The sequence below is a fragment of the Anguilla anguilla genome, chromosome 15 (genome assembly GCF_013347855.1).
Source record: "Anguilla anguilla isolate fAngAng1 chromosome 15, fAngAng1.pri, whole genome shotgun sequence".
Classification (NCBI taxonomy): domain Eukaryota; kingdom Metazoa; phylum Chordata; class Actinopteri; order Anguilliformes; family Anguillidae; genus Anguilla; species Anguilla anguilla.
The window spans coordinates 20,578,549-20,605,161 of record NC_049215.1 but is presented as its reverse complement, the minus strand read 5'-3'; the positions used below and the strand labels follow the sequence as shown (position 1 = coordinate 20,605,161).

At 43.4% G+C, this 26,613-nt stretch overlaps 2 protein-coding genes across 22 annotated transcripts in view; one reads left to right on the top strand and one right to left on the bottom strand.

The window, feature by feature from the left end:
* LOC118214123 (protein unc-80 homolog) overlaps positions 1 to 12,634 on the top strand; it is a 52,335-nt gene extending 39,701 nt beyond the window's left edge. For 6 of the 19 annotated variants that reach the window (XM_035393730.1, XM_035393727.1, XM_035393718.1 and 3 more), the window contains 15 exons: positions 53 to 283; positions 741 to 864; positions 975 to 1,100; positions 1,488 to 1,611; positions 1,843 to 2,049; positions 2,511 to 2,695; positions 3,003 to 3,168; positions 3,535 to 3,714; positions 4,422 to 4,569; positions 6,115 to 6,171; positions 7,387 to 7,477; positions 7,596 to 7,707; positions 8,390 to 8,410; positions 8,598 to 8,788; positions 9,187 to 12,634. In XM_035393730.1, the coding sequence (XP_035249621.1) occupies positions 53 to 283; positions 741 to 864; positions 975 to 1,100; positions 1,488 to 1,611; positions 1,843 to 2,049; positions 2,511 to 2,695; positions 3,003 to 3,168; positions 3,535 to 3,714; positions 4,422 to 4,569; positions 6,115 to 6,171; positions 7,387 to 7,477; positions 7,596 to 7,707; positions 8,390 to 8,410; positions 8,598 to 8,788; positions 9,187 to 9,576 (2,353 nt within the window). In that variant the 3' untranslated portion in view covers positions 9,577 to 12,634. The remainder of the gene's footprint in view (positions 1 to 52; positions 284 to 740; positions 865 to 974; positions 1,101 to 1,487; positions 1,612 to 1,842; positions 2,050 to 2,510; positions 2,696 to 3,002; positions 3,169 to 3,534; positions 3,715 to 4,421; positions 4,570 to 6,114; positions 6,172 to 7,386; positions 7,478 to 7,595; positions 7,708 to 8,389; positions 8,411 to 8,597; positions 8,789 to 9,186) is intronic. The other 13 variants (XM_035393736.1, XM_035393728.1, XM_035393729.1 and 10 more) reach the window with 9 other exon arrangements.
* Positions 12,635 to 14,058: 1,424 nt separating this feature from the next.
* Positions 14,059 to 23,689, bottom strand: LOC118214122 (myosin light chain 1, skeletal muscle isoform-like). Of its 3 annotated transcripts, none has more exons than XM_035393717.1 (6): positions 23,431 to 23,689; positions 19,242 to 19,269; positions 15,951 to 16,094; positions 15,324 to 15,497; positions 14,604 to 14,681; positions 14,059 to 14,266 (listed from the first exon to the last, which is right to left on the bottom strand). In XM_035393717.1, exons 1-6 carry the CDS (start codon positions 23,563 to 23,565, stop codon positions 14,238 to 14,240), a joined length of 588 nt encoding a protein of 195 aa, XP_035249608.1. In that variant the 5' UTR covers positions 23,566 to 23,689; the 3' UTR covers positions 14,059 to 14,237. The 3 variants fall into 3 exon arrangements, with proteins under 3 accessions (XP_035249608.1, XP_035249605.1, XP_035249606.1); XM_035393714.1 differs by lacking the exon at positions 19,242 to 19,269 and adding an exon at positions 18,921 to 18,948 and having other exon boundaries at positions 23,431 to 23,688; XM_035393715.1 differs by lacking the exon at positions 23,431 to 23,689 and adding an exon at positions 19,839 to 19,913.
* Positions 23,690 to 26,613: the final 2,924 nt, after the last annotated feature.

Genomic DNA, 26,613 nt, shown 5'->3' with positions numbered 1-26,613 from the left:
TTAATATGATGTGTGTGTGTGTGCGTATGTGTACGGGTGTCTTGCCCTCCAGGTTGGCAGAGATAGCCCACTCCCTGCTGAAGCTGGCCCCGTATGACACGCTGACCATGGAGAGCCGGGGCCTGAAGCGTTACATCACCGAGATGCTGCCCATTACCGATTGGGCCACCGAGGCCGTGCGCCCCGCCCTCATCCTCATCCTCAAGAGGCTGGACCGCATGTTTAACAAGATCCACAAAATGCCCACGCTCAGGTGCGCTCGACCGCAGGCCCTGTGCACCAGGTCCGTCCTCACGATGCGCCACGCCCGTACACTGTCCGTACACTCTGTGTGTGAGAGAGTGCCATTCCAAAGTGTCTCTTTTTGGTGTTCCTGTGTATGTGGTATTCTGATTATTCTGTGAGTGTGTTTTTGGAGTGTGCTGTAATGTGGATTTTGTGTGTGTTTACTGGCTAAGTACATGTGTGTGTGTATTCATGGTGCGAGTGTGAGTCTGTATGTTCATGGTCGGTATTTAGACGGTATGTGTTTGTGTGTTGATGTTTGTGTGTAGGTGTGTAGACGGTGTGTGTTTGTGTGTTGATGGTGTTTGTGTGTGTAGACAGTGTGTGTGTATTTTTGTGTTGATGGTGTTTGTGTGTGTAGGTGTGTAGACAGTGTGTGTGTGTGTGTGTGTGTGTGTTGATGATGAGTGTGTGTGTGTTTCTGTGTGTTAACCGTGTATCCATTCCCTCTTCAGGAGACAGGTAGAATGGGAGGCTGCCAGCAGCCTGATTGAAGGGATCTGTTTGACTCTGCAGCGTCAGCCAATCATCTCCTTCCTGCCGCACCTTCGCTCTTTAATCAATGTCTGTGTCAACCTGGTGAGCTGATGACATTAAAACACAGCATCTCGGGGTCTACTATACCTATCGCACAGTGTACCCTGTCTACAGTGTGTGTGCATATGTGTGTGCTTGTGTGTGTGTTACAGGTGATGGGTGTAGTGGGACCCTCCAGTGTGGCTGATGGGCTACCCCTACTCCACCTGAGCCCTTACCTGTCTCCCCCACTTCCCTTCAGTACTGCTGTGGTGCGTCTGGTGGCCCTGCAGATACAGGTGAGTCTCTCTGACCGCACCTTCTCCAGCTGGGGGTGGGGTATAAGTGATGGGACTTTTAGTTCAACCAAAGGAAAAAAACCTGAAGTAATACTGTGTGTGGGCTGGAAAGGGCCTGTTTGTTTAGCCCTCAGAAAGCATGAAGCTGGCTATGCTGCCTCTATGGCATGGTGAAACCCAGGGAAGTTGTTTGGTTGGACATACCCAGAACAGCTTTGCAACAAACTTATTTCAATTTGCCTGATATATCCGACAAGCTCTTTGCTTCAGGATTAGCTCTAAATTTCTGCATGTGTTAAAATGTGAGAGATAAGCTGCTGATTAAGTGCATCATATGCACAGATTTGTAGTTTCTACACTTCCTTCTCTTTCCATTTATGTTGACAGGCTTTGAAAGATGATTTCCCCCTCAGTCATGTGATCTCGCCCTTCACCAATCAGGAGCGGAGAGAGGGGATGTTGCTGAACCTGTTGATCCCATTTGTTCTGACTGTGGGGTCAGGGAGCAAAGGTCTGCCACCCTTGGATGAGTTTCTGTGTAGTATTATTTCTTTCTCGCCACACATCATAAGCAATAGTAATGTTGTAGAGGACTAGTAAGGGGCTGAATGAGAGCCAGGGGCATGTTCAGCAGTCAAGGGCCATGATGGCTTGTCGTTGCCTAGAGTTTAGTCTGCTAGTGTGTTAAACGTGTGAGCTCATGGCTGAGTCATTTCTCTGAATTACCCCATAACCTTCACAGACAGCCCTCACCTGGAGCAGCCGGAAGTCTTCCTCCTCCTGCAGACGGTGCTGAACATTCTGCTGCCCCCCCGCATCATCAGCACGTCCCGCAGCAAGAACTTCATGCTGGAGAGTTCCCCCGCCCATTGCTCCACCCCTGGGGACACCGGAAAAGACCTGCGGAGGGAGGGGCTGGCTGAGTCCACCAGCCAGGCCGCCTACCTGGGTACTGCATCCTAGGGGGCGGGACCAGAGCAGGCAGGGCCATGGGGGTGGGAGCTTGGGTGTGGTCATGTGGTGTAAAGGCATTGGCTTATGGCGGTAGTCATGGGTAAGGCCATTTTTTGCAGCTGATTTTTCTTAGCTTTGCAGTGTAGTCCTCCAGTGGAAGGGTGCTGATGCAGCCTCCTCATCCAGTGTAAGCATAATGGAGTAGGGAATTGAGCTTGCAAGTAAGGTTGTAGATTTGATTTCCAGGTGCAGCACTGTCTGTGTACCCTTGAACAAGTTATTTAACTTGAATTGCCTCGGTAAATATTCAGCAGTCTAAATGACTGTATGTAAAAATATAAGCTGTGTACGTTGTTCTGGATAAGAGAATCTGCTACTTGCCTGAAAGTACTGTAAAATCTATTTCCCTTCTCTTTCTCTCTCTCTGTCTCTCTCTCCTTCCTTTTCTCTCTGCAGCTCTGAAGGTGGTGCTGGTGTGCTTTGAGCGGCAGTTGGGTAACCAGTGGTACCGGCTCAGCCTGCAGGTGAAGGAGATGGCTCTGCGCAAGGTGGGCGGTCTGGCCTTCTGGGACTTCATCGACTTCATTGTTCGAACCCGTATCCCCATCTTCGTACTGCTGCGCCCCTTCATCCAATGCAAGGTCAGAACTTTTTTATTCCTCCAATTATGTACCTATCTCTTAAATTCACATTTTAGTTCAATTACTGACAGGAAATACATTCTTTAATGTTACTAAAGTGTACAACAGCATCACAATCCAACTAGGCCAATCTCTCTATTTATTTCATTCTCTCATCTCTGTATTCAGTCCGATTCAAGTAGTTTTGCTGGCACAAAAGAAACCTTTTTGGCTCTGCCAATGTGAAAAATTCAGCCACATTATAACTATTTTCATTGGACAAAAGATGATCAGAAGAACATCCTTTATTGGTCTATTCATGTCCCAGCTCCTGACCCAGCCAGCGGAGTCTCAGGAGGAGATCACAGCTCGACACCACATCGCCGACCAGCTGGAGCGCCGCTTTATCCCCCGCCCACTCTGCAAGAGCTCGCTCTTCGCCGAGTTCAACAACGAGCTCAAGATCCTGAAGGAGGCCGTGCACAGTGGCGCCGGTCAGACTGACATAAACACGGCTTCATAACGCTAGTGAAACCACAAACCTAGAAGAGACATGAGATCATAAGATTAGCAATATCGCTAACATAACAGACTAAGGTCTTTCATAAGATTAGCACCATTGCTAATGTATTAGACTTGGGTCATTCATAAGATTAGCACCATCGCTAACATATCAGACAGGGGTCATTCATAAGATTAGCACCATTGCTGACATGTTAGACCAGAGTCCTTCATAAGATTAGCAGCATTACTAGCATAACGTACCAGGGTCATTCATAAAATTAGCACCGTCACTTACATGCAGAACAAGGTCATTAACAAAGTCTCCCAACCTGGCACCTCTCCCTGTGTTTCTCCAGCCTACCAGGGGAAGACCTCCATAAGCACAGTGGGCACCTCCACATCAGCCTACCGTCTCAGCCTGGCGACCATGTCCCGGTCTAACACCGGCACTGGAACCGTGTGGGAGCAAGACAGCCAACCGTCAAGACAGCCGTCCCAGGACACCCTCAGCCGCACCGACGAGGACGAGGAAGAGAGTCAGACCCCCCTTTTCTACTCCCATTCACTCACTTGTGTCATGCGTCTGATAATGCATTGTGACACCGTGTTGTACTAGTGTTATGACCTGGAGTGGGAGTGTGATTTTGAATGATTTTGAATCTTAATAATTGCACTGCTTGTTTATGTCTGTAATGTTATTAATATGTTCTATGGACTTTAGTTAAATTTTTCAAACTTGAATTGTGTTATGAATTTAATATTATTACGGGCATTAGGTATTTTGTGAGGGACTGTATCTTAGCCCTAGCACTGTGACACTGATTGTTTTGTGAGAGCATTGCATTTAACTTTTCCCAGATGTATTCTCTAGTCCTTGCAATATCAAAGCAGACTCAACTGTCATTATGAAATTTAAAATATGTATCTAAATCTGTCATGGTGTAAATATCATTTGAGAGCTATGGATCAAATGAACATATGTCTGTTTTTTGTTTCGCTTTTCTTTCTGTTTTCCTCTTCATCCATTGCGTTTTCTTCTGCTTTGCATGTCTGTGATTGCTATGTATTTATCTGGCTTTGTGCCTCTGTGTGAATGTGACTGTATGTGTCTGCCTGTCCTTGTGCCTTTTATCTGCTGTTATTTTCTTCCTCCTCCTGTGTTTTGCCTGTTTCGATTGGCTGTCCCTGCATGTCTGTCATGTGACTCCCCTCCCCTTCATTCCCTTCATTTCTGGTTTCCCAGACGACTCGGTGAGCATCCCCAGTGTGGTGAGTGAGCAGGAGACCTTCCTGCCCAGCATCATCACCCAGCGCCGATTCTCCAGCCATACCACTGGAGTTTCCATCACCCAACCAGAGCCCACCATGAGCACCATGCTGCCCAGCCACAGGTACAGTACACTATACTTTACTAAACACTGCATACCACACCTACCAGCTATAACTGAACACCATGTACCATACCAACCAGCCGCTGCTGAATACCACATACCACACCAACCAGCCACTGCTGAACACCACACTCTATACCAATCAGCTACTACTTAAAGCAAGGTACCACACCAATCAGCCATTATGGAACACCACACACTGTACCAACCAGCCACCACTAAACACGATCCTCTACACCAACCAGCCACTTCTGAACACCACACTCTGCACCAATCAATCATGACTGAACACTAACACCACCCAGTCACTACTATGTACCACTTTTTACTGTACATCACCCTCCATACCAATCATCACCACTAAACACCACCTTCTACATCAACTGAACACTGCTGTGCATTACTCTTCACTGTGCATCACCCACTAGTCCGACCAAGGACTACTGTCTGGACTACTACCCTTTAGCCCTGCTACCTTTTACTTCACACCCCCACACTAACAGAAGAATTCATCTGACCCTCCTTGAACTTTGAAGTATGAATGTCTCTTGTAATGATTTTGTTTTTCCAACAATTAATACAATTGAAGACCAGATTAATCAAAGTGATGCCAAACATGGTTTCAGCTCAGAGGGCAGTTACAGCTCAATGTGGTGTACAAAGATATTACTCCAGGCAAGCTTGCCTTTCACTGCTATGCACTTCGCCTGCTGACTTACAATGGAGTAATGTCTCTCACTGTGTACATCAGTGAGCAGCCCATCAAACAGGTGTTCTATATCTCCCTGTAATGGACTCCCATCAGTAAGATCTGGAACTTCTCAGCACCAGTCCTGAAGGGTGATCTAGTGCCTGAGAACTTGGAATGGGCCAAAATCCTGTTGATTCTGAGCCAACCCTGGCCCAGGGAGGAATGGTGCTCTCCAAAAAGCACAGGATGCTGATTTGCTAGTAATGCCTAATTTATACTTTGTCCCACAACTCTTTTGACAAAGTGAAGGAGTCGCACAACATAGGGCATTTCTGTTTTGGTGAAGGCCTGCGGGAAGGGTTCTGTTTTCTATGGGGAAAAGACACTGAACTCCTGAACATTTGTTTGCATTTGCGTACTGTCCAATCACACAAAGTATGCGACAAAGTATGACGGTGTCTGCAACATAACAAAACACGTTGAGAAAAAGTGTCATGCAACACTATTTTCAGTTTAAAATGTAATTTTTGTCAAGCTACACTTGTTGACAGTGTCGTGTGATGAAGTATAAATTAGGCTTAAGCCCTGTTGAGAGGCTTCTCATGTTGTCTTGTGCTGAGGACACCAAAAGGGAAGGTTCATAAACAGAGAACCCATCAGTCGAATCTCCAGCTGGAAGAACAGACCTTCAGCAACGTGTGAAATTCACTCTGGTTTTTGTGGCTGGGTGGGTTGGAACAGAGCACCACGTCCTCCAGATCTCCACATGCAGCAGGAGATGGGGAGGGGGACATCAGCGACTGCAGTCTGCTTCTGCTCTCTCCCTAAACCCTTCTCCCTACCCCCTTCTGCAGTGAACCCAATGTGCTAGATGAGTCCCAAGGAATGCTGGAAGAGGGTAACCTGTCTAGGTACAGTGTCACAGCCCTGCGTGTATGTGTGTGTGTATGTGTTTCCGTGTGTGTACATGTGTGCGTGCGTGCTGGGGCTTGGTCGGGGTGGCCTCCTCCTCCTCCTCTTCCTCGTTGCTCATCACATCCAATCAAGCCGCTGGCTGTGGTTTCTCTCCTCCTTGTCCTATGTGTGGGTCCAGTGTTATGTCTCTGTTCCTCCAGCTTCAAACTGACACCATCTCAAACCATCCACCAGGCTTCTGTAACCGCGGTGGGTGGGGGCAGGTCCAGAGAGGACTCAGGCTCGGTCTCCCCGCCCCACCGCCCCGCCTCTCACTGTGTGGTTCTTGTGTCATCACGGTCAGCCTCATGCCCACTCCTTCTCACACACCCCTCTTTCCATGGTGCCAAAGTGTCCATACATGCTCCAGCTTCCGCTGCTCAAATTGGAGTGCCCCAGCCGGGGTGCCAATCTGTGGGGCAAAAGGGGCACTGGCGTGGTAAAGACCTCACTGAGATTCATCTCTGAGATTCAGAAAAGGCAATAAAATATTTCAGAAAAAAACATTTTTGGTTAGACCCTTAGAAAGGGGGAGGAGGGTGGGGCTCTCGAGTGGCCCAGCTGGTAAAGGCACTCATCATGAGTGCAAACTGGGCCCTGTAGCCACAGGCTTGGTTCCGGGCCTCGGCTATGTCATCATCACAATTAGGAAATAAAGAGAAAATAAAGTGGATACAAGGGAGGGGGAAGAATCCTCAGTATTGAGAATATAAATTCCCAATGCTGATGCTCTCAGTGACGGATGGACTGCTGGGACTTCCCAGAGCAGTGGACGTGTTGTCCCATATTGCCTCTCCAGCTCCAACAGTCCCCTTTTTCCTTTTGATGTCTGACATGGAAGATTATGACTGTGTCTGGACTCCATGTCTTTCTGTAGTTGGTGTGTCAGTGAGAAGCGCGGTGGGACTGTCTCCGGCTCTTCCGTCTTTGGGGGGTGGGGGTTGGTGGGAGATCGGTAGAGCAGAGATGAGCAGTGGACCCACTTCTTCTTAACTCTCCTGCAGTGGACAGTGAGGGAGACCTTGCAGGAGATTTAATCAGGATGGTGTTCAGTAGTGTTCATGTGTGTGTATGTGGGTGCGCGCGTCTGGCTGTACGCGTGTGCGTGTTTATGTGCGATCCTGACTGGTACCTGTCGCTTGTCTCTGTCTGTGTCTGGGTCGGGTCCACAGGGTGGCCAGTGTGCAGAGTGAGCCGGGCCAGCAAAACCTGCTGATGCAGCCACCTCTGGGGCGAAAGAGAGGTCTAAGACAGGTGAGAGAGGTGAGACGAATGGGAGAGGAAGTCCCATCGATACTTGTGTGTTTAATTTAATTTGTGGAACAGCCTGCCTCTGCAGATTAGAGGCATATATAGGTTATTTATGGTATTTGTGTTCCAGTTACGGCGCCCCCTGCTGTCCATACCAAAGACCCAGCATGAGTCGCGCAGTCGCTCGGGTGCTCGCCTTTCCACCACACGCCGGAGCATCCAACCCAAACACAAACCCCTGGGTAACACAGCGTGTGTGTGTGTGTGTGTGTGTGTGCGTGTGTGTGTGTGTGTGCATGTGTGCGTGTGTGTGTGTGTGTGCGCATGTTTCTATGAGTGTACGAGAGAGAGAGAGTAAGTGAGTGAAAGAGAGAGAGAGAAAGAGAGAGATACCCTGAACTTCGTATCAGCTCAGAGGTTTCTGTTCAAACTTTAGTTTATCTTTAGATTTGCTATAAAACAACAATTATCAAGCATTGTTTAGCAATGCCTATAGAAAAGATTTATTCTTGGTCATTTCAGTTGGCCAGTGTAAAAATATAATATATATATATAATAAATATAATATAAAAGATAATATATTTATATATAAGACTTGAAATAATCCAAAATATTAAGAGTATCTTTGTTTTGAATGTGTATTCCAAATTTATTTACCATTTGTTTCTCTTTTTAAGTTTTGTCAGAACTACATAAATTGCAGTGCAGGCTGGGCCCCAGTTCATGTGTTGATATGACTTTCTGTTCATGTTCATTTCTGTTCTGTTCATCATTCAGAAACAACGTTGACTGTGTGTAGGTTCCAGTGATATATGTAGATGTCTGTTTTATGTCTTATTATTAAGTCTGACTATACCATGATCACCCCAGACCCCAGTAACTGACTCTGTCATTCTGTTCTGTTTATGTCTCATTTCTATAAAGAAACTTTAATGGACTGTGAAGGTGAGATGATTACCTTTCCTATTGCAACGTAACAGCCTATTCCGAACCTCAGCTGACACGGCGCTCTGCATGTCTGTCTTGCATAACCCCGCCCTCCTCCTGCTCTCTACTCCAGTGGCAGTGATGTGTGCCATAGCAGCCACAAGGGGGAGACATTCCCAAACCTGACCGCCTTGTCTCTCCTCAGCCCAAACGGAGCAGAAGAGGTCAGTCACGTTCACTGAGACCCAGCCAGAAGCATCTACCGCGTCTCCCTTGGCGACCAGCAAAGACTGCCCAGCTGAGAGCAAGAGATTGAGCCCCGCATCCCCAGCGTCTCCCGCTGCTGTCGCCCCGAAGGTGGCGGCTGCAGACCTGCACAGCCCCGCCCGAGCTCAGGTGGGCATATTGCTGATGATGTCATACACAGTCACCAAAAAACTGCATAGGGCAGGGCTGCCCAACCCTGTTCCTAGAGATCTACCGCCCTGCAGGTTTTTACTCCAGCCCTAACAAACCACACCTCATCTCGCACATATTAGCTTGTTGTCATAATTGTGAAATGTGCCGCAGTAAGTTATACTACTGAAATTGCAGGTGTAGCTCACATTTCACATTCAGCCAAATTTGCTGAACAGGGGCTCAATTCACAAAAAAATATGCTAGTGCTGGGGGGCAGAGGGGGTTCTGCATTAATGCCCGAGGCATGCAGTTTGAAAAAGACTGACGTCAGTTTATTACACAGTCCACTGCCAAGAGACGCACAGCTGACCCACACATCTGTGTCTGTGTTCCAGCTGTCTACAGTCTCAGAGAGGAGAGACCCAAGGGGAATCCAAAGCAGCTTGTCCCCTTCCCTCCCTTCCACCCCTACCCCTCCGCCTCCCTCCTCGCACTCCTCCTCTCCTCTCCCTCGCTCCACCTCCTCCCCACTCCCTCCCCCTCTCCCCATCCTGGGGACCCCTGCTCAGCCCAGCCCCGCCCACCCCCAGCTCGGCCCCGCCCACCTGCAGGAGAGCCCGGAGGACGAGGAGACGTCGGTTCTGCTGCAGCACACTGACACGGTGCTGCACATCAGCGAGGAGAACGGCACAGAAAACCCCCTTCTTTCCCCTCTGCTGTCCCCCCTCCTCTCTCCCCTCACACTCTCTCCTGTGGACCTGGACCTGGATGAGTCGCACGTCTGAGAGACCCCTCCAACCCCCCGCTCTGTCAGTCTTACTGTATGTATGAAAACCACTCCTTGCCACCCCTCACCCCTCTGCTCTTCTCTGTGAATGTAAAGCAGGATGTGGTTGTGTTTCTGAGCTCCCCCCATCCTCTCTCCCCAGCTCTACCTTGATTGAATGAACTCCAAATGAGTCATTTATTATTTATTTGACTAAGAAGCCCTTACCCCTTCCCCCACCCCACTCACCATGTTTCTGCACAGGAGGTACAACATTCCTAGGCTCACCCTCATTCTTGCCAAACAGCACAAAAATCTTTCAGGACACAGCAGTCATTTCACTTGCCTTCAGTGTATACTTTTTCCACAAGAAGAAAAGCAAAAGGTGAAAATGTCCATCTCTTTACTTAATAGGAGGAACAATGATGTGTTTAAGTATGGTTAAATGCGACATACACGGTCAAATGTGACATAGACGGTCAATAGGTTAAAATGCCATTCATAAGCTACTGCCTATTGAGCTTGCTGCTGACAAGCACTTCTGAATTTTTTTAATGGCCAGTTATGATTTGATCAGTAGAAATCTAAACGGTGTTTAAAATTCTTTCTTATGCCAATGTAGTTGGAGAGTAATGCATAGTTGCCATATATGCCTAAATGTTCATTGTGAAGCTTCAGGAAAAAAAGAAAAACTATGCTTAGGTTAGAAAAAATGGTCTTTAAATCAGATGTTATTTTTATGTTTAATACCTCAGTAAGATAATATTAAAAGTTAAAGTAGAAATATAAATAAATATATATCAGAAATAGAGTTGTTATTTTCAAACAGGAAAGTACTATTGCAGGGATTCTCAAATCTGCCAGTCAAGGTCAGCAGTACTGTCTGATAATCCATAGTCCATTACTGTGACGGAGATGATTCTCACCTGGTGCATCAGGTTTAAAACAGGAATGCAGATCAGCAGCAGTACTTTGCTCCAAGGGCCAGATTTGAGTATACCTGTGCTTATTGTTTGTGCGATTGTGCCAGTTTGTAGAGAAATTATAGCCTATGTATAGACCTGGTATACTGTAAATTTATAAACGCACCTTGTGCAGGTGAGAATGGGACAGGAAGGAATTATGATATCACAGGTGATGGCAGCTTCTCTGAAAGAGAAGATGCATATACAGCACCTGGTGAGTTTATCGAGTCGCTTGTGGCTGCTGATTATATGCAGAGGAAAAGATGAGTATTTGCGTAACCAGTAATAAAACCAGTCCGAACGTTGAGTCTCACTTGTGTTGTCGAGTGTTTTCCATGTGGTCCTGAGGGCACTGACCCATTTGGTTTTCTCCAGTAGAAGGCCAGCCATTCTCTGTCATGTGCATTGTGTTCATGTAAGTGTTAATGTAAGATCTGTAGACATGGAACAAACCTTATTGTGACACTTAAGATTGGACATTTAGGAGCCAGGATTTAGGGTTGAGATTTAGGAGTCAGGGCAGTGTTAATGTGAGATGAGTAAAGACATGACAGCCCAAGGCTGACTGTCTGGCTTGCCTATGTCAAGATGTGGAGAATCAGAAAGACACACCTATAGTTGTCTAAACACATCATCCTGTCTGTTATCCTGAAAAACAGGGGACTTTGAATCAAATTAACTCTAAACCTGGTCTCACAGCTAATTAAACTCAAACGTGCCTGTAACAGTGGCATGTGTGTTGTGATGTTTTCGCCTCAGAAAGGCTGAACATGGTGTTTCAGAAGATACGATGTAGCGGTGTAACTCCAGGTTTGGATCCATGCAGTAGCTGTGCTAGGTCCCGTAGGATTTAGCTGGACAGCGTTAGCGCAGGATCCCGTGAGTAGATCAGGTGCCTTAAGTCACACGTCACCAGTGCACTGTGATGTGTTTTCTGCTCATACCACTGTCACCGTCACCTCCTGCGAGACACGCAGCTGAAAACCAGGGTGTGTGTCTTCAAAGCTTCAAAGCGTTAATGTTCTCTGTGTTCTTATGTCTTTTGTGGTGTTGCTCTCCATGTTCTGTGCCTTCGGCTCTAATGCTCGTCCGCAGGTCCCGTCTAGTTCTGATGTTCTCTGTGTTCCGCTTCTGCTAAGTCCTAACGTTCTGTCTGATCAGCAGCACTGTCTCGGCTTAAAGCTATGTGTGGGTGTGCAGTTAAGCTTCAGTGTGATGCTACAGTGCACTGTAATGTTATGTATCACCATTAACAGCTTACCTGGGTTTTATGGTGTATTGTATCATTCCCTCCTTTTGGTCATATGGTCTCCTGGCTTTGTGAAACAATTCCTGGTCAATAAAAAATAGGAGTAGAAATGGAAATCTGTGCTCATTGCATTTTATGTACAGGGTGTAATGTTTCTTTTAAAACAGGAATTGTAATGTAACGGGGGTTAATCATTAATCAAATTAATGTCATTTACCTCAACCCTATGTGACTGAGTCAGCTGCAAGAGATTGAGAAATATTGTTTTAAGATGCTGCTATGTGTAATGAATTTCTTACCCCAGGAGTGTTCAATCTTATCCAAAAATGGCTGATATGGGTGCAAATCTTTGTTTCTGCTCAGTTCTAAAACACCTGATTCTACATTTCACTTGATGAAAGACCATGATTAGTTGAATCAGGTGTCATCGTGCTGGCCTAAAAAAACATGCACCCATTCCAGGCCTTCTCAGATACTGTAAGACTGGATACCTCTGATTTAGAGTTCAACGGGTGTCCAATTGTTTGAGCTGCAGGGGTCATTCATAAAATATCTTTAATCTGTGTGAAATTATGGATTTTATTGCTTACTCATTGACATGACTTATTTTTCATTACATGTTGATGGACAGCTTTTTTTTGTGAAATGCCAATTGTCATGAAATCCAGTCTCACCCAGAGGTCAAAGCAAAATATTCAAAAACATTCCCTGTTTATGTACCCCTGCTATGATGGATATGATTTCAGCATTACAGATCATTATATTGTCCTGTCTTCAATGTAAGGAATATATATATACATAGTCATATTCTGAAAATATATCTAAACGTGTACTGAAATAAAGATGGATTCTTGTTTTTTTAAGTGGGATTTTTTCATTATTCGACACATGCAGAGTGCTTTTACACACTATAATGCAGTCCACCTCAATCCCTCATACCAAGAGTGTCCAGTCTTATTGGATTTGCTTTGTTACTATGAACCATTTTGGTACCATAGACATGATGCGCAGCTCCTCTTTAACAATGAGGAGCAGCTTCGATGACATTATGTTAAATAAATTACATATGCTGTTGTAAAATCACTGTGTTAAACAAATTACAACAATGACAACACATTTTCAGGGAGTATATTGCTAAATATATTGCTGAATGTAACAGACAACAAAATATAAGCTTAAAGGGCCACTCAGTAATTTTGGTTGCTAATTACGCAGGTGGCAACTAAGTACCTTGATGGATTATGGTACTCCTAGTTTTTGTCTTGCACTGGCATCTTGATAACTTTGGCAATGACTTTGCTTAGCCTTCTGAGCCTTTGTTACCGTCACAGTTTTCACAAAGCTACTGTGGCAATGTCAATTAAATCTGATGTAGTTAGGCATGGTTTATTTGGAAAAACATTAGCTAACTATTTCTTTTGATATCTTACCTGTCGAGTGAGTGGCAAGTTTGTTTCCATGGTGATCAACTATGCAAAGACTACAAAATGCTCAGATATCAGATGAGGAATGAAATGTGGAAGATGGGAGATGTGCGGGTAAAGCACTCATTTAAAAAATATATTTCTTCTTTCTAAATGTTTTTCATTAGGATCTGCATCATTATTTTTATTAGGAGAGTAATTCTATACTACAGTGTCATATTTTTGTCTTTTTGCTCATTTTAAGTTATTAGCATTTTATTAGCAACCAAAATTACTGAGTGGCTCTTTAACTGTTTGCAGGGTATGGTTTTTTTAGAATTTTTATTTATTTTTTTAATTCTAAGTCAGTTTTCTAGAACTCCATTGCTTTCAATTGCCACTAGTGGTTGTTACAACAGCTATTAAGAACATTCTAATCTCATATTTGTGATGTTACATCTTTAAAGGGTTAACTTGTAATTTGTTTTGCCACACTTTCCATCCCAGCTTTTTATTTACTGATGTACAAATCACCCAAGAAAGGAAAATAAAAGAAGAAAAAAACAGAGGCAGGGGTACTTTTCGAAAAAGTTTATTTTGCGAAATGACAGCGAAAATAAATTAAGACTCGGAGGCTGAGAAGGATAGGGGCGGGTGGGCGCACAAGCAGGTCCACAGTCTTTGACGAGTGCCTTGAGCATGGATGGCTGGTTGGGTTGATCAGGGTGGGGGACGGGGACGAGGAGGTGACCCCCACTTGGTGAGTGATCACTTACCCCTCCTTCCCTTTACTCCCACACCCTGTGACGAGGCACTCTACCCCGCCCTCTTAGAGCAGGGCTGGGTGGGTGGAGGCAGGTGAAGGGTGAGCTGTGGAAAGGCAGCTTTTCGGGGTGGGGGAGGAGAAGGAGTCGCGCAAAAAGGAGAAAAAAAAAGAACGGTATAGAAACAACATCCCACGTCCTTGTTTCCTTCGCTGGTCTTAGAAACAGTAAATGGATGTCCGGACACCATGGGGTCTGCAGATACACTTCAGCTTCCACACCTCTTCAGGAATGGCCTCTTACACAGACAGGATGTGTTTGACAAAGGCTGGAGTGGGTGAGAGAGGGAGGAGAGTGAGTGAGGATTTATATTTGAATCAGAAAAAAACAACACTGGTCAGAGCTCTTCATTGGGGATATCAGTCAAATGCCATACTCTTATGTGGAATATGCTACCCTGCTAACCCCCCTGCTAACATCACACCGGTTTACTTAACACCATACGGTACCGATGTCAAGTTTCCATAATATTGCCGCGACAATGATAGGACACTACAAGATTTTGAGTCGCAGAAATGTTCTTGATACAAAACCTATCAGCCTGTAATTTGATATTGTCTGACAACACACTGAATGTTCAGCCCAACAGTGGAGTGGAGACTGACCCTCATAGTTGACACAGCCGTTCTCGTCCTCTTGCCCCGCCATGAGCGCATCAACCTCCTCCTCCTTCATCTTCTCTCCTGAAAGTATACAGAAAGAGGGTGTGTCAGTAGGCACCAGTTTATTGGGCTGTTCTCTCCCCTGCAATTCAGACATCCCTCTGCCAGAGGTCAATAGAGCCTTTTTGCCAGTCAGCTATCACAGTGCCTCTCCCCAGTGGCCTACATCATCTGCCACTAATTAAGCACAGACAATGGCTGACAGTAATATTTCAACACTATCACCTTCTTCTCAGTGCATGCCACAGGCGTTTTCATAGTTTTTAGCGCTAACATTTTCTTCAGAAAATAATGGGAAGTAGGTTGACATGTAAAAAGTGCATGCAAGCTGTTTTAGTAAGACTAATCATGACCGAGTTTGTATAGTGGTGTAGTCTTATAAATTAAAGGCTAAAACAGATTAACTCAAATTCTGCCCCCTCCCATTTTGCATGGTCTATGGTAAAGTATGAACCTTGATCCACTTATAAGGAGTGCAACTTTTTGCTTGGACAACGCCTGGAAATCTTTTTGACTACTCCGAAGAATATGTCTGTTTTTTTTGTAAATTGTTAGCCCAAAGGCCACTCAAGTCCCACAGTATGAGCGTTGCAAATGAAAAGAAATGAAATACAGGGAGGGGGTTGGGCACACCCCAGGCGCTGCCTTTTCCCTGCCCCTTACCCAGTGTTTGCAGGACAATGCGCAGCTCAGCGCCCATCACTGTGCCGTTGCCCTCCTTGTCGAAGACACGCAGACCCTCAACGTAGTCTTCAAAAGATCCCTTCTGGGGGTCGTTCACCACTGTCTGCAGCATGGGGAGGAAGGTCTCGAAGTCTATTCTCTTGTTGGCCATCTCTGCAAGTGGAAAGAAGAGAGGGATTTGTGATCTATAAATTACAATAAGCTATTCTGTTCTATTCTGGTCCGAGTAGCTGATCCAAGTAGCTCTTTTCCAGAGACAATTACATACACTACGTTTTTACATGCAATCCATTTATATGGCTCAATCATAGATGGCAAAAGAAACAAATTTAATTAACATTTGATAGATCTGTTAAGAGCTACCGAGAAATTTACAGCAATAGAGCACAAAATGTCAACATGTCAACATAACACTAGCTGTTATTTAAAATCAGTCTTCTCTGTGATTTTAAAATGCTGAGTGGCACTTGGGGGCGGACCTGTCCTCAGGCAGGCCCTCTCTCTCTGTGTAACTCTGGTTTCCCCTCAGTCCCCTGGAAACTGAACCTCATGCCCCCCTCCCAACATGCCCCTTCACCAGCATGATGAGAACAGTGAAACACTTACCCTCAGCAGAGGGGTTGCCCAGGATCGTCTTGACGGCTTTGTTGGTGGGGTTCTGGCCCAGAGCGCGCATGATGTCTGCCACCTGGTCGTACGAAATCTTGCTGTCACCGACCCTGTCAAAGAGCCCGAAGGCCTCTTTGTAGTCTGGGGGGAGGGGGAGGGGTAGTAGAAATGGGGGAAGCAGAGCATTTGACATTTCCTTTACCAACAGCCGATCATCGTCCGCGGCACCAAACTTACTAAGAGGGAGCAATCACACATAAAATCACCCCATACATGTAGGACTGTAAGGTCTTATCCTGTCTCAAACCCATGCATGGGCATGTCAGTACACAACTCCTGTCACATCGTCTAGGAGCACTAACACTTGCACACATACATACGGTCTCATATTCACACATGCACACACATCATAATTGTCTATGCATATGCATTGATCTGGAGGGCAACAATTTACATTATTTTAATATTCAACCATTCACATTAAAATGCATTTCAAATAACTGTGAGAAGAACACTGAATGATATTAGAACGGACAGTACAAGGCTCAACATAAGCATTGAATGAAGAGTATTGAAACCTTTATACCCAGGACTGCACTATATTCTAAATATTTACACATTTTTGTTGAGTTCTGTAGTCCTATCTTGAAAATTGTTGCTTTCGTTTAATTTTGCATTCTCTGCTTTAAACCAGGTGTGAACAGCATTGCCCAAGTACTTCACCCAGACAGCAGGAGAATGCGACTTGCCTGGAATTGTGTGCCAGCATTGGAAATGACACTTTGAGGTAAGGGCAATTTAAGCAGATACTGACCATTCCTGAATGAAGCTGTGAGAAATAAACGTATATAATTTTGCTGTAAGTAAATTAAAAAATAAAAAATAAATAATAATAATAAAAGCTGACCTACATCCGCAGTACGCAGAGGTAACACAGTTGGCAGAATATGTTGGTTATCCCAGGCAAAACAGTAATGGTGATGAATAAATCAAGCACAGTTAGGACTTTCTTTGGAGGATGGGCAGGAAGTCCGCGGCCGCAGAACAAATTACAACAGCTGTGCATGGCCGCCACCAGGGGAGAGACAGCGGGCGATAACAAGAGACAGCTATTTCTATTGGCCGCATAATGAACCAAATTGAAAGTGATCCGCTGACAGATTAATAGCTTGGCACAGGGACTGAACCGCCACCAGCTGCTCCTTAAGTCACTCTTTAGGGTCTGTGGTCAAATTTAAAGTCCTGACTGTGAAACCGATACGCCCCAAGAAAGTTACCCCTTCCATATAAAGCCAGCGCCATCTCCCGAGTTAAATGGGGAATGCTGACTGCAGCGAAAGTAACACCTAGCTCGCTGATCCTCCTTCCCCATACACGGTGTCCATGCATTTTTCTACGTTGCAAGCTGCCAGCTAATAGCTCCAATGCATTACTCACAGGCCTGAAAAATAGCATGTTAATGCTGTAATGAGGAGCACGTTCAAGTTTTACAACTCACTTGCAATCTTAAAATCAGTCTCACGTTTAATACAAGAAACGATACAAATAATACTTGTCTTTTGCCCCTGAATTATATATGTGTGGTTAAAAACATTAAGGTATTTTTCACAAATTTAACTCCAAAGTTCCTTAATGCCACTAAAATGAATTACATGTGCTGGAATAATACAACAGCTATTTTCACTCTCAATCTTTCCTCTCACAATATTGTGTGAGATCAGGGCCGGTACTAGGCATTGGTGACATAAGAGGGGCAAACGAGTCCACAATTGCTATCTCCAACATTCCCCCCTGCCCGACCTCCCCCCCTGGGCGCAATCCTGCCTAGGACCGCAGAAAGTCCAGAGCAGTGTCTGTGTGGCATTACCACACTGTGAGAAAGCAGAAGTATAAGATGCACACAAGGTCAACCGATCAGATTGCTTTCACACAAAAATATGGAAAGATCAAGGTCAAGGATTGTCTCTCCCTCCCTCTCCTTAAGTTTCCGTCTTAAGCCATGTCAGGGCATTGTGCAATTTTAGACAGGTTTTCCTCAGCTGGGAATAGCCTGGAAGTGGTCTCCTCAGACAGCTGAAGGGATCATGAGGTCTCCCAAGGGCCCTCATCCCTCTGGAGGTGTTTATGGGATTTTGGTCTCCCTGGCCTTTGGAAAGGAGGAGACCATCACAAGTCTTGATAATTCATTTATTTTTTCTATTTCTATTTGTTGAAATTCCTATTTGTTAAAATAGCTTTTTGAACAAATAGAATGTTCTGGATGATTCAAGCAGGCCTAGATTTTACAGGGCTGCTGGGTAGCTAATTTGGTTAAGGCACCACCGTTTTGTAAGGATGAGCCCCACGGAACAAATCCGGACTGTTGCAGTGCCGACCGTGGTTGATAGATCCATAGGGTTATGAGTGATTGGAGGTTGCATTGCCCAGGGTACAGGAGGGTTTAGTCGCTTAGGGTGTCCGTATTTCAATGCTATCTACCAATCCCTGCTGGTCGATCAGGTGCCCCTGAACTGCATGTTAAAGAATGGTCTTCTTTTATCTTTGACTCCAATATATGCAAGCTTAGCTGTTGTCTGCATTATGTAAAGATCCAGCTAGCAACACTGTGTGTTTCAGATGAGAACCGCAGTTGTTTACACTCTCCCGAATGATCAGTAGAGTTTGTGTGTGAACGGGAATATGGTTGCATTTCAAGATAAGGTGGGAACTGGACATGCTCAGTCCCAAGTTGGACAAGTTAATTCAATTTTAATCTCAATTTTATTATTTTTTAAAATTAAAATCTCAAGTCATGACAAATGGCACTCATTTTAACTTAAACTTTTAATTGGTTAATAGGTCATTCATATTGAATTACTAATTTATACCTATATCCTATGCTCACGATTGACAAGACTTGAAATTCAATCCATTTTCACAAAAGAATGGACTGGAATGCAACTCTCCCAAACATCAAATGTTACTCACCTTCCATCTGGTCTGGGGTAAAATCCACCTGTGTATGGGGAGGAGCGAGAGAAAAAGGAACCAAGAGAATATCTTAATAAACCCCTCTGCATATCAGCATGGGTGCCCACCAACACCCAGAGCCCGTGGATGGGGGAGACATGCACCCACATAAACCGTGAGGCCCTGGGGTGGTGGTACACAAGCAGAGAGAGTGGGACCGAGAATGACAGGGTTTGGTGGGGGAGAGGGCTGGTTTAATCAAGCTCACCCCCCCCCCCCCCCACGCACCCCATCCCTGTTCACAGACACCACCCTCTCCCACGGCCCTCTTCCACTTACCCTCAATCTGATCAGCAGTGAAGGTGGTCTACCAAAGGCACAAGAAGAGAAAGGAAATGTTTCCTGTTAACGAATGCACCAACAGCAAAGTGCCTCCCTTATCTGCTGGAAACACCCTATGTTCACTCCGTTACGTACATCGCTCTCTTGTTATAAAATATCTGCTAATAATTGCATTAAAAATGTCAGATTAAAACCGAAATAACTTGAAGATGATCCCAATCAGAAGAAACACTGAAAAAATGAAGCCAATCATATTTCCAGTAGCATGCTAGAATATGCAGTAGCAGTCTATGCTATATGACCTTAAACTGCCTTAAAGATGTACAGCTAACTGGATCTTCATGCAACAGTCATTGCATTATAGGTAACTATTGCCATCATAACAGCTTCTTCCAGCCTAAGGAAGAAGGATGTTCTTCCTTAATTTTGCATTTTTCTGCAGACTAGAATTCTTCCAAATTCTGCAATTGTGTAAGAAGCCTGGTTGGTATAACTCCACACTAAGACCTAAGATCCAAATGGTTTAAGATTAAAAGCCTTGCTGAGCTGATCCATACTAAGTGAATGCCTGATCCAGAATGAATGAGTACGCACCATGTTGTAGAGGAGGAGGAGGACAGGAGACGACAAGTGGGAGAAGCAGAAGGCTCTGATAAGTGTGACCGGCTGCTTGATTAAAGTCCTTTTTATTAATCCCAAGCCATGATGTCAGAGGGCAGATCGGGTGGCACTTGGGCTGTGCCTTAACTTTCTTAGGTCAGGTGGAAAATTGAGCTATCTGTTTGCCCAAGGCATGGGTAGGACTTTAGATGGGGTGGGGGCTATTTTTAGGCACTCTCCAGGGACTCATCCAAGACTCCTTGGCTTTGGTCAGCATATTTGCATATGCATGTGCCTAATGTAATATATAGCCTATGCATCAGGTCATATGAGGTTAGAAGCGTATATATGCCTCTAACCTAACGCACACACAAACACATTTTAATTTAGCTTAATTTTTTTCTGTCCATTTAGTTTATGATATCATGTGCTCTGAAAACTGATTTCCTGCCAGTGTGAACTCAATTTTATTTTTTTCATCTTTAACTGTTCAAAAGATAATATTCCTTAGCACATGCTTGCTGTTGACAGTAGCTCAACTGAAAAGTTTCGTTAAAGTAAAACAAGGGATCTTACTTTCAATGGTATTTTTAGTTGATATGGAAAGCTCATCAAAAGTTCATATAGATAGGCTATTCAATATAGCGATTCCTTAATATGGTCGTCTCATAAAGCCACAGTCTGTACTGGTGCAAATAGGCCCCGACATGCGAGCCTTGCCACCGCAGTCGAAGCAGCTAAGTTTCTTTGAATTGATAGATGCACTTGAGTCAGCAAACTGTTGTCCTTAAACAAGGGTTAAAGGTACTCCTATTCGTGCTTGTCTGACTAATCATAATATGTGTTCACAGTAATATATTGTGACTTCGGCAAGCTAATTCCTGATCCCATGACGATAAAGAGATGAAGATTGGATATCTATTACATTCTTTCACAGGCTATTAAACTATAACATATTAGAACTAAGTTGATTTGCCAGATTCGCAAATTCAGTCCTTTAAAAATATGCCTTAGTTTTAATTTGAATAATGAATTTAGTGTCGCTAATATTATGTGTTCCTAATCTTACATGCTACATACAGGATACTTCTGCTTTGTAATTCCTATCAGTTTTAAGAAACAGGTAATGCGCGTGAATCAATGTTTTTCGATATTAGCCTAATTGTGCCATAACATCGGTAGTACCCTTATTCTATGATAACGACGAGACTGGTTAATGTAAATAAAATATCATATTTGTTGAAAAATGTATTATTATTATCATTAGGACTAAACAGTAGGTTATGCTTAGTGTTATAGTCACCTGCGGGCACATCTGAGTTTAAATATTAGGCCTATCTGTTTATATAATGTATTTATTAAAGCAATCACTGACATTAAATGCCTTGCTGAAGAGTACACCATCACTACCGCTCTTGAGAGATTAAACCTCGGGAGAATCGAGGCTTCCTATTTTTGCTTGGTGGTCTGCTCTGCCCTAGCCTCAGGCAAGTGCTTGAACGGGAGAATCGAGGCTTCCTATTTTTGCTTGGCAGCCATGTGCCCGATATGCCTCTTTGATTTGATTAACAAAACATATTTCTATTATTATTGTTGGTGTTATTAAGTTCATTCATTCATTTTGGTAAAATGTATTCTGTACAACAATTGGTTGTCATAAACAGTGTAGCTAGGCTCGCGTGCCCCTTTCTCACTTTGAGCACCTGCTTTCAAACGGTCTATGCACGGCCCTGCCTAGCCCTACCTCCTTCTTTAAACATACCCTCGACAAATTCTATAGTATTCTAGAAAAAAATGTATAACTTTAAATCGCAGCTGTTGGTGCATTCGTTAAATTGCCCCAGCCTTCTGATGAGATGCAGGGGAAGGGGAGAGAAGAGGGCCGTGTAAAAAACACAATTAATCACAGCAAGCATGATCGCGTGCACTTAAAGCAACCTGCTTCAACAAGAACGGACAGACATATAACTGCATGTACATTATAAAACAAAAGCCAATAAGATATTAACAATAATTGACAATATTCGCATAAGAATGACGAACGAAACGCTATTGTAAACATACATGGATAGCGGCATGCATTAAATATAAAGTAACCAAAGCATACAATTACTCATGTAAGGCGACTGTTTTCTTGAATATTTTAACGTCAGGATTTTACCTTATTAATTCCAGTATTCTCTGGTTATTTTTGTGTGACTTTATGCATACTATAGGCCTACACCATTGCACACCATTCCATTGTACATTATGTCATGAAAAATGACCAAGGTCACTGACTATATGATTGAATTTTCATAAATTGGCCTGAGAACATTGTATGGGAAAATATGAGTAATTACACAGTAAAAAGTTAGGTGTTAACTGAGCTCAGATTGAGAAAATTTTACTCAGCGTAATTTAACACTGTGTTTAACATAGAACATTTTATTGTGGTTTTTAATTTATTCATAATATCTTTATAATTTCACAATATCTTTATAATTATCCAAATTTGTTCAGGTAACCATGCGTGCGCTGTTTTTTGCGTATTACACTGTTATTGCTTTCCTCAAATAAATATGACCAAATTTGAGTGAAACGCTTGAAATGTCAAACATGAGTCAAACCCTTAAAAAGCTGGAGCCCAAGTCGGTTACTTTGCTACCTTAGTTGTTATTTGGCGGTAGGCAATACATCCTTAAATATGTTCACATTTCCACATTTGGCTGTATGTTGCACGGCCGGAACACGCCCACTGCAGCCAAATTTCAATCAAGAGATTCCAGGGGCGTGACGAAAAAGTATCGTCTGTTAAAAATGAGAGCGGGATTACCCTGGCGAGAGGCACTTGCAGAGTGTCTCGGTGCTCTCCGTGGTACTGACTGACTAACTAAACTTGCGGTTTTCAAAATTGACGTCAAATTAAATTAATGTATAAACCTTTAGACAAATATATATATTTTTTAAAAAGACAAAATTTATGAATAGTTCTAAAGAGAATGTAGCCCGCTATTTTTTTGTAACAAAACCTACTGGAAATATTACATCACTAAACAAAATAGAAAAAAGATAAAGTACATATTACAACATTATGTCTTTTTCAGGGTCATACGTTCTGAGAAACAGAGCCATGGCATAATTCTAAAGCCGTTATTTTTCTGTATTTTTCCATATATATATATATATATATATATATATATATATATATATATATATATATATGGTCTATTTTTTCACAGCGCTTATTGGGTCGTTTATTTGATATAGTTAAATGTATTTTCGAATCCAGGTATAACTGCCAGTTGGAACCAACCACAAAGTCCTCACTTACTACTGTAACAGTCTAATTAATAAAATATTATGCTGTTTACTAATCACATAAAATATACACTAGTATTTTAAATGAATAGTTAAAAACCTACTTGGGTTATTGACGGACTATACACGTTTCCTGTGCAATGATGGAGGCTACGAACCCGCCTCTATACGATCATAATTTCATAAGCCCTACACCGCTTATCTATCACAGAGGCAACAAACGCAAGCAAAAAAGCTCAACACAAAAAAATGAAAGGATACGGAGAATGCGAAAGACAGCCCTTACCTTGACGGCTGATAGGTTGACTGCTGCAGGCTTAGCAGGCGCGGGCTCTGGTGCAGGTGCAGGTGCAGCTGCTGGTGCTGGTGCCGCCTCGGCCTTCTTGGGCTCGGCCTTCTTAACGTCCTTCTTTGGTGCCATTTCAGATGATAAGTTAAGAGTATTTCACCACAAGGCAAACGGCAAAGAAGATTCCTGCTGGAAGGTCTCAGAGGAAACGCAAGGGGGTGATACACAGCGCAAAGCACCTGGAGAAGACTCAACGTGATAAACCCGTGGGTGGGAGTATATATATGTGTATATCTTACTCACACGACCTCGGGGTGGCGACAGAAGGAAATTGATTGGATACTGTGCTGAGAGGGGCGGGTGCTTGGTCTATAAATGGAATATAGGCGGCCCCACATACAGCAGCGCGGAAGGTGTCAGAACCGGTTTATTTCGAGCGTAAAGATGAAATCATTTAAAATTGTAAATGGGTCACTAGGTAAAAGCTCTACCCTTTCAATGTGGTTCGTTATTGTAGACGTTACGAATTGACATTTCCATATGCATATTTTGGGAACCTTTTTTCCCGAGGGATTTAAAGGGGGGGGGGGGGGGGGGGGGGGGTGGGTTGGGTAGTGGTTGGGGTGGTAGGAGAAGTGCAGGGAAGTACAGCGTTGGGGGGAAAATGAATTTATTTAAACAATAAAATATTCACTGCAAGAATGGTGGTAACATTCAGGTCAGTTCATCCAGTTGTAGCTGTCCACTACTACAATCAATGTCAGGCCACTATAAATTCCCCAAGGCCCACATCCACTCTATGACCTAACACAAGTCTCGCTGTGAGGTCAAATGCTCTGGTACATTACTATAACCTCCATACTCCATAACATTCATTTCTTTTATATATATATATATGTGTGTGTGTGTGAATTATGCATAGATGATATGCATAAATGGCTGTAGAAAATGAACAAGACATACAAAGAGTCACATTTTTAGCTCAAAGATATAGGGGAGCTATATACATTACATTACATTACATTATAGGCATTTAGCTGACGCTCTTATCCAGAGCGACTTACAACAGTTATATACGTTTAACACAATAATTTGAACATAAATAGATTTGTTGAGTAGTAACATTATTTTCTGCAAAACATAGGCTTCAGAATTATTGGCACTCCTATGAATAATATTTGCAGAAGTCTCCCCTGGAGAAGATAACAGCACTGTGCTTCTTCCAGTAATGTCCTGAGATTGGAGAGCACTTTTGGAGGGATCTCCTCCATGCAGAAAATGTCAAGAACCTTGATATTCTTAGGTTATCACTCATGGACTGTCCTCTTCAATTCATATCACAGGCCTTCAATAGGGTCCCACTCCGGAGACTGAGATAGCCTTTAGAAAAATGTTTATTTTGTGTTCCTGAAATTATGTCTGTGTTGATTCTGATGCAGCCTATGTCTGGGGCCATTGTCTCATTGAAAGGTCCATCTGAAACTCCTATGGCCAAGTCTCAATCTCCTGGCAGAGGCAACCAGTTTCCGGGATTAAAAGCCTTATACTTCAGTATAATTCATTATGTTATCTATCTTAACAACAGTCCCTGGACCTCTAGCAGCAAAGCAGCACCAAAGCATCAATGATACACCACCTATATTACTATGAGTATCAGGTACTTTTCCTCGTATGCAGCCATCTTTAGTTACCAAACAGTTCCGAGACAGTGATCATTGGATTCTTCTTTGCCTCCCTCACCATCTTCCTGGAAAATATGCAATGGTTCCAGACTTCAGAACCCTTTTTCATTGTTGCCCTGACTGCGCTCAGTGGTGTGTTCAATGTTTAATGTTTATTTTATTTTTGTATTGTACACATGTATGTATATGTGTGTCTGCTGTACCATAAGCTACACTACACAAATGTCACCATAGAAATATTTCAAAGACTAGAAAGTGCTTATATGACATCAGGACGTAGATGTGGTTGTAAGCCTACTTTGTGCATTTTGGCACATAAAAACAAAACATGCCAGAGGGTGATCATCATACAAATGTATCAAAATAATTAATATGCCATATTGAATTTCAAAATACAGAGGGACCACACATTTAAAACATCAGACCACTTGACATGTAAGCATTTGTATGATTCATGACATCATCCCAGCAAGGCAACAATGCTTTATCCATGGCAAATAGTTATAGGTTGCCAATTTTTTTTAAATATGTCCATTGATGTTCATGCAAAATGAATCTATGAGAAAAGTTGAACTGCTGAACATGACTCCTAAAACACTCGACAATCCTGTGCTTTGAGTGGTACTGCCAAAAAATATTTGTTCATAATTAATGTGATAGGGAGATATATGGACTCTTAACTTCTCACAATGAATATTATACACACATTCCTGGTAGGCCAAATAGCCCATTTACCCATAACCCATTTTTTCAATTCAAGAAATGAAAGTAGGAAAAAGCAACAATGGTTCCTCCTTAGAAGGGAAGCCTGAGTCTGTCCCAGAGTGCTGATAAGCTGACTGTGTACAGGCATGTTAATTTAGGTCCCTTTAGAGAAATCACCAGAGGATCATTACATACTTTCAAGTCAATATTGCATGGTTGTGGTTACACACCAATAAATTAGGCACTTGACATCCCTGTGACCTGCCTTGGCCAAAGAGAGGTGAGCAGCTCAACTATGCACATCATTGGATTCCGACCAATTAAGGTAATGTGAGCATATTAGCATACACCCGAAGCTGGTCTATTTTGAGACAGCAGTCAGGGAATAGTTTTGTCTTTGTTATCCACCATCAAATAAGCCTAAAAAATTAGCACTGTTTATTTGATTTAATTGAAAAATGATTTGCATACTAGGTTTGATGCAGGTTTTAAATGTGCCAGTAATTGGTAAAAATTGAATCACTAATGAAGTGATAAAACTTTGGTCATGATAACTTACAAAAACAACAAGAACATACCTCTCTAACTCTCATTGTTTTCTCATAGCATTTCCAGCACTTTAGTAGAAACTATAGATTGTGAAAAATAATTAATTCAACTGTGTTTTCATAGCGCTTGAGCAAACCAAGGTTTCGTTAATCGACCTATAGAATGTCATCACCACCTTTTCACTGGGGTGAACATTTCTGAAGATCATCTGCTTGGTCATACTACATGCCTGAGGGCAGAGGCG

Coding starts and splice junctions, on each gene's coding strand:
- LOC118214122 (XM_035393717.1), bottom strand. CDS start 23,565: ATGGCACCAAAGAAGGACGTTAAGAAGGCCGAGCCCAAGAAGGCCGAG. Junction 19,270..23,430: donor TCAACCTATCAGCCGTCAAG/GTAAGGGCTGTC, acceptor TGCCTTTGGTAG/ACCACCTTCACTGCTGATCA. Junction 14,682..15,323: donor CATTGTCCTGCAAACACTGG/GTAAGGGGCAGG, acceptor GTATACTTTCAG/GAGAGAAGATGAAGGAGGAG.